The 10,531-nt window shown below is 35.6% G+C and overlaps 1 protein-coding gene across 1 annotated transcript; it reads right to left on the bottom strand.

Annotated features, from left to right (window-relative positions):
• Positions 1 to 8,318: 8,318 nt before the first annotated feature.
• On the bottom strand, positions 8,319 to 9,251 carry LOC108375585 (paired mesoderm homeobox protein 2B-like; the record flags this gene model as incomplete). Its single annotated transcript, XM_017631727.1, has 2 exons — positions 8,319 to 8,776; positions 8,932 to 9,251. Coding segments are annotated over 2 exons (778 nt in total), but the record flags the coding sequence as incomplete, so codon positions are not given.
• Between the last annotated feature and the right edge of the window lie 1,280 nt (positions 9,252 to 10,531).

Genomic DNA, 10,531 nt, shown 5'->3' with positions numbered 1-10,531 from the left:
GAAGAATAAATAGCCAATTTCGCAAATGGAAAACTTAAAGAAATTTACAACAAATATATAAGGTAAATACCAGTATTGATTAGGCGTTATTTAATGTTGTAATAAACCCATGCGTTAATATTTATATATGTATGTACTTACATATCTAGTATATATAAATATCGATGTATGTATAAATAAATGTGCGTAGAGGTATCTAAGTAATTAATTGTGAAATTATAAAAAAGGAGATAGATGTAAATATGCAAGGCCGATAGAAAAAAATGCTGCTAGAGGTAATCAAAGTAAAAAGTAATAAAAAAAAATCAATCAGAAAAATACAAACAGTAATAAATAAAGAATAAATTATGCAAACGAATAATATTGAGAGACACATTCGCATACCTGCAGATGTGACTTATGGACAGTGTTGCCATATTGGTGGGTTTGGGGTTAGATTTAGCTCTTTTTATTTTAAATTGCTCCAGAAATTCGCTTTTAGCTCCTAGCTCTTTTTTTTAAGGCTAAGGAAAAACATATTTTCAACTGAAAAATAAAAGTTAAACCGACGAATAATGAAACTACCCCTTTTCTTAGCTTCTAAAACTTTTTATTTAGCCCTTTCTAGCCCTTTTTTCTGGAGTTTCTAGCCCTAAATTGAAAATTTATTTCTGGCAACACTGATTATGGATGACAGTCATGTAATATATGTGTACAGATGTACTTACGTGTGTATAAGTATATAACAGTATTATAAATCTAACAAACACAACTCTCGTTTGTCGTGTATGCATTCATTTTGCTTTTGGGGGAAAAGGGAAAATACGCATAAATACTACGAGTATATAGTTTAGTAGAAAATATGTAAATGAAAATTAAACGTGAACATATGCGCTAAGTAAGCACTTAATATTTAAAATTAATATTAAAACATTTCAAAAAAAAGTTTTAAAATTGAAAATAAATTAAAAATACTAAAACTGGCAAGCATTGCAATAAAAAGCTCAATTCGTTAGCCTCTTCAAAATTAAGCTCAATATCTATGGGTGTTAGTAAAGTAAACAAAGGGGAGTAGTGTTATCGATTCCTTTATGGTTTTTCTTCTTTTGTAAACTTAAGTATTTTACCCAATTATGTACTATTTATATATTAAAAAAAAAAAACATGTGAAATTGTTTGAAAATAGTGTTTAAGAAATTCGATTTTTTATTTTTTTTCAAAATAAAGAACTTTTTCTTGCTATGTATTTATATGCTTTAAAACTTTCAAATATAAACAAGCGTACAATGTTATCATTCATAATAACTAAAAATAATTAAAAGCTGTTGCACAGAAACACTAAAGCCAAAAACATGTTGCAAGAAAATATAAACAGATTCTGCATGTTATATAATAGATAAAAAACACACAAATAATTTGTAAGCAAAATCACTTTAGTAATTGAATGACGTAAATAAATATTCGTACTTTACTTGTGAATGTGTAAAATAAAATCGTTCGGTCTTGTGTTATTTATTTATTTTGGAATTTATAAAGGTAGGTTACACTACATATATACGTATATATGTATATATATGTATATCCATAAGTAAAAAACTATTTAAATATTTGCATAAACGAACATTTTGGTGGGTGCCTTCACTTTGCTTTGTTAAGTGTGAATATCCTCGACTTAATGAGAAATTCGCGCTTGAAGCTTTTAAGACAAGAATACACCGGTCGTACGACCTTTTTGCAGTCGAAGTATCGCCCAACTGCCAGCAGCCAGGACTCACTTTTCACATTTTTCTGAATTTTTGTGCGCAACTTTCAAGCATTTTCCGGATTTACTACAGTCAGAAATTTCTTCCAAATCAACAGTTTTCGGGCACATGTTGTAAAAAATATTTAATACAGATTTTGTAGAAAAAAATGTGAAAAATCGCGCCTCAAGTCTTTCTTTCAGCTGTAGAAACATTTTTAAGTCTTCAAAAGATAGCTTCAGGCATGCTCTATAGTCCCAAATTTTTTTATAAAAATTGTACAAAAACTTTATGAGAAATTCGCGCTTGAAGCTTTTAAGACAAGAATACACCGGTCGTACGACCTAGAAAATTAAAAAAATGTTTGTCTAAATTTAAAGCTTTTTTTCTCTGAGTGTTTAAAACAATTTTCTGTATGCAATTTATAGCCCATGGAATTTTTATATACCCAAAATTAGTATAACTAAAAATTCCCGTTGATTATTATAATTTTTTTTTGCCGTCGGTTTCTTGTGTTTTTTTTTTTTCATTTAACGATTGTCATTTACAAAAACTGGCTTTGATTATTTTACATACCTGTCCATTTTTTTCTTTTTCTCCTCAGTATTCCAGTTAAATGAGTATTGAGTGGAGCACGATATACATATGTATGTACATAGACTTCACTTTTGGAAAGAAATTTATAACATAAAGATAACTACGAAAAATAGAGCGGGAGCGAAAAGTTTTAATTGTTTTTCAAACAAAATACTTTACAAAAATCTACGAAAATGAAAAAAATAAATATCCTTTTTACCAACGCAAATTTTGTCTACCAAATTTGGTAATAAATTACCAAAGTGTCAGCCCTGGTGTTGGGCATGCGCTTAGGTGACAATTCCTATTCTTCCATTTATATCATCACTAGGAAGTTTGCTGGCAAGCCGTGCCAGTAGTTCTTCAACAGTGACCCGCAACCGATATCACCTTGGGGCGAAATGACTCAGTCATCTCGTTAAGTAATGTGGGGCATTTATTGGCTACCAGAAATCAGCTTACTAGTTTTGTGACACTGACGATTGCCATCAGTTCTGCCTAAAAACGCTACAGTGGTTCGGAAGATGAAAGCTAAGAGAGATTCCCAGTTGTTCGGAATATACATCACCACAAACCCTACCCTCGAGCTTTGAGCCATTCGTTTAAGCATAAATGGACTCGCCACTCCTCAGAGCGTCTCATTGCCACTCTTCCTTTGATTGTAGGAAGGTTTTAAACGCAGTATATAGGGCTGCTGTTGATTTTTTCATTAGATAGGCCAATGTTGAGAGATGTATACCAGCAATAGCTCTTAAAATATCTTCGGCCCATGCAATTATCTTTCCGCCAATATCTTCAAGTTATTGAAGGAAGCTGTCTACATCTATGTTCCACAGAAGCGGTGTGCGTTAAAGAGTAAAAATATGTACATAAGTAAATTCAAAAATGTTTGGATTCTTATTTAAGAAAGTTACTGCTCATGTTTTTGTATATCCACCCAGTGCCAGAACTACATAAACTGCAATACAATAGCACACAAAAAGCCACACTCAATGCATTTCGTGCAATACTTTGAGCAGTACTTTGCTGCGGTTTTCATAAACACTGCACTAACAACTCGGCAGCGCTGCAACTCGACGACTTGGCAAAGTTATGTGGCTAACTTTAGCATTACTACCACTAGCCACACCGAAAGGTCAACATCAAGCTTTCCCTCTTACAATACAGGACCCCCCAGACGCACGCACATACGCAAAATACAATAGTGAGAATAAGAAATAAAAAGAGGGTTTGTAAAAGTTTTGATTTCCTGTGGTGCCTCACCTGTCCGACGTGCATATGTACATACATATGCAGTGTGTCAAATGCAGGTTTCTTAGATGTAAATATGTACTTGTATATGTATGAGTGTTGCACGTTTATATGTATGCACATCATTGCAGAAAGTATTTACTTTAGTCAACTGACTGCATTGAAAAAGTTATTCAAAGCACGTACAGTAGCTGGTTAGGTTTGTGCGAATTTGTAGGTAGGTGTACATGTGTATTAGAGGTATACGCCGCCGAGCCACGCCGCCGCCGCCGCCGTTTTTTGTCATTCCTCACGCGCCGCCGCCGAGTTACGAAAATATCGGCGCGGCGGCGGCGGCGGCGGCGTTCGGCGCCTAAGGAATTTTGTACAAAATTTTCATGATGTATGTAGATTGAATACATCGTTTGAAGGAACTACCCTGCAGTGAAAAGCCAAACCAGTTAGAAAAAATACTAGTTCATTAACTAGTATGTGCCTACCAGTTCGACAATTTCGAAGAACTTAGGCGATCAGCGACATCTGCCTTTGAATTGCCAAAGCCAAAAATAAAACGCAATTAATTGCTTTTCTTACAAATGTCGGCTGTGGCGTCACGTGAAGACTACTGGTTCTGGTTCTGAAATCGCAGGTTCGAGGCCGCTTGGAGGTGGTTAAGATTTTTAAAGTTAAATAAATGTAAGTAAAAATAATTTATTCAATTTATAAATAAATAACAAATTTGAAAATCTAATTGCATTGCAAAAAAACATTTAGGAAGAAATGCTATAAAAACAAAGAAATTAAACAAAAATATATTTTTTATTAAATTTAAAAATTACAATAAACAGCCTAAACAAAAAAATAAATTTATTAAAAATAAAAATAAAATAAAAAATAGAAAATAAAAAAATTTTCCCTGCGCCAGGATTTGAACCTGGGACCTCAGGCTTACCACGCGAGCGCTTTGCTCTGTCGGCCAATGTGACTGCTGGAGCGTCGCGAGCAAAAAGGCACACTAATGCTTTTCACGGGGCATGAATTGGCAGACTACCTCATCAACTGGTATGATGCTACTAGTATTTATACTAGTAGATGCTGATGCATAGCCTGACAATTGACATCTCGTAGGACATCGCAATGTTAAAAATACCAGTCGCTAACATTGAAAAAGGATAGAACATGAACTAGTTGAGCTGAAACGCAAACTGGTAGAATTCTAGTTCACAACTAGTAGCTTTCCCTGCAGGGTAAATATTACTTGTATAAAAACACAATTTTACGAAATGAAAATTACATTTTTAAATTAGTTTTTTTTTGCATAATTTGGGCCACTGGACAAGAGTATGATCTCCTTTATTTTTTCCAAAATAGCATAACTTAGAAAAAACATAGGTAACATATTTTTTGGCGACAGCGTTTATTACAGTTAAATTAGGGTCGAATACTGGTAATCTAACGATTTTTTTCCGCAGTAGACAATTCTTTTCTATACTACAAAAATACTACTTTTTTATACACCTACTACAACAACAAGAAACTTATAACACATCAAAAACTTTAGCTCCAATATCTCAGAAAGCAGTTTTAATAGAAGCGGCCTCTTTGCATCTAACTCCTCAATTATTGAAGATAAATTAAAGACAAGTTGATTTTTCTATGTATTTTTTTAATATTTTAAACAAACACTTTTTTGCTAATATTTACATTCGTAAGTTATTTTATTCTGGGGTCCCACATACGTATACAAGTACTAGGTGGCTGTGTGAAAATTACGTTAGCATTCCTTAGTGGTGGTCAAACCCCAGGAAGGTTTTGCTCCCTCGCATCGCTATGTTTTCTACACAGGGTTAAAGTTCCCTCTTTATGGTAAACATTAGTATTATTTTTCATTACATTCGATTCTCCTTAGAAAAATTTGGCGCTTCATATTTTAGTGGAAGTTTTAACCATCTATAAGCCATTTTTTTCAACAGTGGGTCAAAAAGTCCCATTCTGGTTCGAGTTGATAAGACTATTGCAAAAATTTATTGAGAGCGACATAAATTACACCAATAACTAAACTTTAAACAATTTATTTTTTTTCTTTAAATTTAAATAGTACATACGGATCTGCAGAGAATATAGAGATCCGTGTGTGTATGTATATATATACCTCAGACCTTCTTCTGTTCGCCCATCAATCAGCGCCAGACACTCAACATTTTAATTCAAGTAGGAAGTAACAATATTTAAATTTAAAACTAATTCAATAATGAAATAAATAGAACAAGTAAGAAAGTCTATGTTCGGGCGGGGCCGAATAATATTCTTATTTTTCGTCTAAAAGTTATTGCAAATATCAATTTTGAGTGAATAATCTTCAGTAGTTACTAAAATATCGCAGTTTTCGTATTTCTGAAAATTACCGTTATATGGGAGGTAGGCGTGGTTATTGTCCGATTTTGCCCATTTTCAATACCATCCGTCCTACGCCGAAAGAAGTACACGTGCCAAGTTTCGTTAAGATATCTTAATTTTTACTCGAGTTATCGTGTGCACAGACGGACGGACAGACGGACGGACAGACAGTCACCGCTTAATCGATTTCTCTTTTCATCCTGATCATTTATGTATACATTTGTCTATATCTATCTCGATTCGTTTTGCCTGTTACAAACAACCGTTATGTGAACAAAGTTATAATACCCTTGTGCACAAGTGCGCTCGGGTATAATTATAATAATTGAATAATTGGCATGGCGAATGCCTAACGCTGACGAGTTGAAATGATAAGATTAGTAGCCTCATGGCTCTTTGAAATCTACCTTATGAGAAGTAGCGCCGGCGTTTCCAGACGCGCCGGCGTCGCCGCCGCCGCCGAATCTTTTTGACGTTGACCACGCCGCCGCCGCAAAGCCTGTCGGCGTAAACCTCTAATGTGTATGTGCGGTGTGCGGTGAGTGTGTATGTTTTAATAGAGCGTCAAATAACCACAAAATTAATGAGTTTTGAGTGCATGAAGGAAGAAGATTTTAAGTAATGTAGTTTAGCGTGACACAAACTTTTAACAAGGACATGCAGAAGGAAAGGGGTACTTTCTTAGCCGACATCTCAGCGTGTAGGTAGGTCAGTTATAATGTGGTTACGCAAGCTGATCAAGGACAGTTTACGTGGTAGTCATTGCAAGATTTTTAAGCTAAAACGGGTGCTCCGTGACAATCGATCTGGATCCCCGCTTTGCTAAAGTATTAAGAACCTCCTCCGAACTTTCTTATTACCCTAACCAAAGGCAGGCTGTTTTTAAAGTGGTTCTTTAACTTATAAATGACGACCGAATGACCTATAAAATGATTGAACCCAACTGCCTGAAAGACTATCGCTTTTTAAAGCGTAGTACCTCTCTCCACCGTTAAGGTGAGCCTGGCAACAGTACAGAAAATAAGGCTTCTGATATGTTAGCCAGGTTAGCCCCATTCGAGTTCATCCATCAAAGAACACACAATTTGTTAGGAAAACCCAGAGCTGATGTTACGAGGCTAGTCGCGTTTTTTACCTGGGTATTGGTCGGTTGGAACCTACATACGCACCTATGGTAGATTACCTACAAAGAATTGCGTAGAAGCTGCAGGGCTTAAAATTATTTATTTTCAGATGTTGAAATAAATACTACACTAAGTGTGTAGGAATAAATCGTTGCAAGATCTGTCCGATATATGTAAGAGTGCACAACATAATATGAAATTTTATCAACCACGCTGGTTGGTAGTCATACAAGGCTCACTGTACCGAAACATCACCTAGCAGCTGCTTGGACGTTAAGTTGTTCGCCGTCATCCTTACATAACCTAGCCGTAGAGACTTGCGCAAGAAATTTTGATCAAATTTACATTGTTATAGATTTTTTTTGATAGTAAGAGTGTCATAAAAAAGTATTTTTTGCAAGAAAATTCTAGATAGAAGTTAAAATTAAGTAATTAACAACTTAAATAAAATAATACAACAATGTGGGTGTCAAATGAAAGATGATTGAAAAGAAAGAAAGAAAGAATTTATTTCGAAAATACCTTTGAAAAGGGCTGCCACTTGTTTTGAAACTCAAAATCAATTTATTTAACAAACTGAACAAAATATTTTAAAATGGTTATAGAGGTTTAATACGGCTTTATTTCGAAAATATTTTTGAAGATGGTTGACGCGTCTCTATAAATTCGCAAACGAAGGAAAATTAAAAGGCTGTGAAGTGAAAAGCCGCTAAACATTTTCAACCACACCCAAAAAAAAACTTCTCTTAATTGAAGAAAAACAGCAATCAAAATGGGAACGAAATAGCACTAAAGAAGTTTTGTCTTCTTTTCATGCCCAACATTTCTTCAAAATTATAGATTACAGCCACGGTTCCATACTTTCGTGTACGTTTTTACACATTCCAAAGAAAAATTACTCATTCGGGAGAATTTTTTATTCATTCGGAAGAATTGTCGACCTTAAAGTAAGGAAAGGTTTTTTTTTGATCCAGAGATGGATTTTTGGTTCAGTGCATCCTTAATGTCCAAAATTCTGGGAATTTCTCTTTGAAATGTATTTCTTATTTTGCAGGCATGTGTTCACCGCACCTTTCACATTTTATCTCCTTCAGCACTCCGAGGTAAGAAAAAATAAATAAAATTGTATTAACGGAATAAATATTTTATTAAACGAATCGTTCTCAGTAGATTATTGAAAATTTAACTAACTTGTACTTTTTTATTCACTTATCTGCCGCTCTTCACAAACCACGTTCATAACGCAGAAAATCCCGGTGCTGCCTTGTACCTTAACGGTGCATAGCTGTGCTGATAGCCAACCGCTGGCGCACAATAATTCGACGAGCCAAAGAAGCCGCAGCCGGCACCACCGCCACCGCCGACGCCACCTCCACCACCCGCAGCTCCAGTGAGCCCATCAGCCGCGGCGCTTGCCACCGATGCTGCACTGCCGAATGCACTATAGGAATTTGCATAATTTTTTGCAGCAGCCGCGGCCACCGCCGCCGTCGAATACATGCCAAGTGTGGGAAAGCTCAGCGTGTATGCGGCTGCTGCTGCGGCAGCATGATCCATTTGTTGATGAAAAAATCCACCTGCACCACCACTGCCAGCAATGGATTTATCGAATTTGTGCGTGACTGTGATGGGCGGTACCGGTTGAGGTGTGCTCGCCAATATGGAACGACCACTCGTTGAGCTGCGTTCATTGCGACGAAATTTTGCGCGTCTATTTTGAAACCAGACCTGCAACGAAAATATACATGTATGTGTGTATGTATGTATGTATGTAGCAGCAGAGTAAGGTGAACGGTGGCGATGAAGAATTATAAGAAATGTCGGACATTCATTGCATGCGCAGGTATTAAAATTTCATTTGCAATTTTATGACAAACACTCACCTGCACACGCGCTTCACTCAGCCCCACCTTGGTGGCCAGTTCTTCGCGCACAAATGCATCCGGATAGTGGGTGCGTTCAAAGACCTTTTCCAGTGCAGTCAATTGGCCAGAGGTGAAAGTGGTGCGATTTCGACGCGGTTTGCGTGAGTGTTGCTGTGTGGCCGACGGCGCACGTGTTTGCGGAGGATGTTGTGAATGTTGCGAATGGAGTTGTTGGTGTTGGTTATTTGTATGTTGCTGCAGCATGTGCGTGGTATGTGAGTGCAGGTGTTGGCTATACGTTTCAGGGTAATCGTCACTGCTGCTACGAAAGCTACTATCTGAAAAAGAGAGAGGAGAAGTGAAAAGAAGTCATTAATATTTTAAAGCGGATGGGGAAGAATGCAAGAAAACAAATATGTATGTATGTAGATTGTACAAGTAGCTTTTAAGCAAAAAACAGAACCGACTTCAATTCTCATACACAAGTTTAGGAGTACCGTTAATTTATTCATGTTACAATGATCGGAGCTAAACCAAATTAATATAGGTCCACCTCGGAGACCTCGGATTTCCGATAGAAAAAGAATTATCGAAACAACAAGCTATCGATTGTGCAGGTCTTTTACATCGAACTAATGCCGTTTTCTTTTCTATCGAGAAATGTAACCTTCACATTGCACTCTTCGCACAAATACTAAGGTAAGGGCAACGAAAAGGCAAAATTTTTTGTAGAAAAAAAAATCCATAAGTTCAATAAAAGCAGATATCGAACAAAATATTCACGCTTAAAAATTCTGAATATATAATCTTGCTATAATGAAGAGTTCAAGTATTACACTGTGCGACAAAAACCAAAAATTTTTAAAACACACGAAAATATCAATATACTCACAAAACTAGGGGCCTAATATAGCAAAACTGCGTTTTTAGTTTTCCTCTTTGCCGTCAGGATTTTTTCTAAAAGGACTTTGAAATTTCTATAATATGATTGAATAAAAAAAAATTGTTCAAAAGATTCGGTGCATTGAAGAATAACACTATGGGTATTAATTAAAAGGAAAAGTTCTGTAGAATTGAAAAAAATAAAATAATTTTTTAGTGCACCGGGACGAAAATGTGTTTAAAGCGTCCTTTTAAAATGTTATCCTTGAATATCCTTGGAAATTTCCAATATTTATTTCTGAAAACAATACGTCTCAAGGACTAATAAGTAAACTACCACATCCTTGAATTTCGCCCCTCTAAATTTATTAGTTTTTCCAAGTTAGCCTCCCAAATCGAGATACGGGCCTTTGAACTTCGAAGTAGGACCTTTGGTAAAAGATTATTTTTTATTATTATATGTAAATAACTAAAAAACTAAAAATATAGACGTAGTCCGCCTTTTGCTCTTATTTAAATGGTAAAAAACTTTTTTTGTGCAAACTTATATTACAGGTGCTATAAGCGGTCAAAAGCCGGGTCTTCGAAAAATTAAAAACCTTATACATATTTAGAAAACTTTGAACTGATTTTAAAAAAATCGTATCGTTTCTTCTGATATGCGTGTTCGTATATAGACGTCGAAGGCTTCATACCTTTCATGAGCATCTAAAAATTTTACTTTAACAGATTACTG

Source organism: Rhagoletis zephyria, unplaced genomic scaffold, assembly GCF_001687245.7.
Source record: "Rhagoletis zephyria isolate East Lansing unplaced genomic scaffold, Rhagoletis_zephyria_1.1 Rzeph_scaffold_09141, whole genome shotgun sequence".
NCBI classification, from domain to species: Eukaryota; Metazoa; Arthropoda; class Insecta; order Diptera; family Tephritidae; genus Rhagoletis; species Rhagoletis zephyria.
Note: the sequence above shows the minus strand (reverse complement) of the source record. Positions and strands in the feature narration are given on the sequence as shown.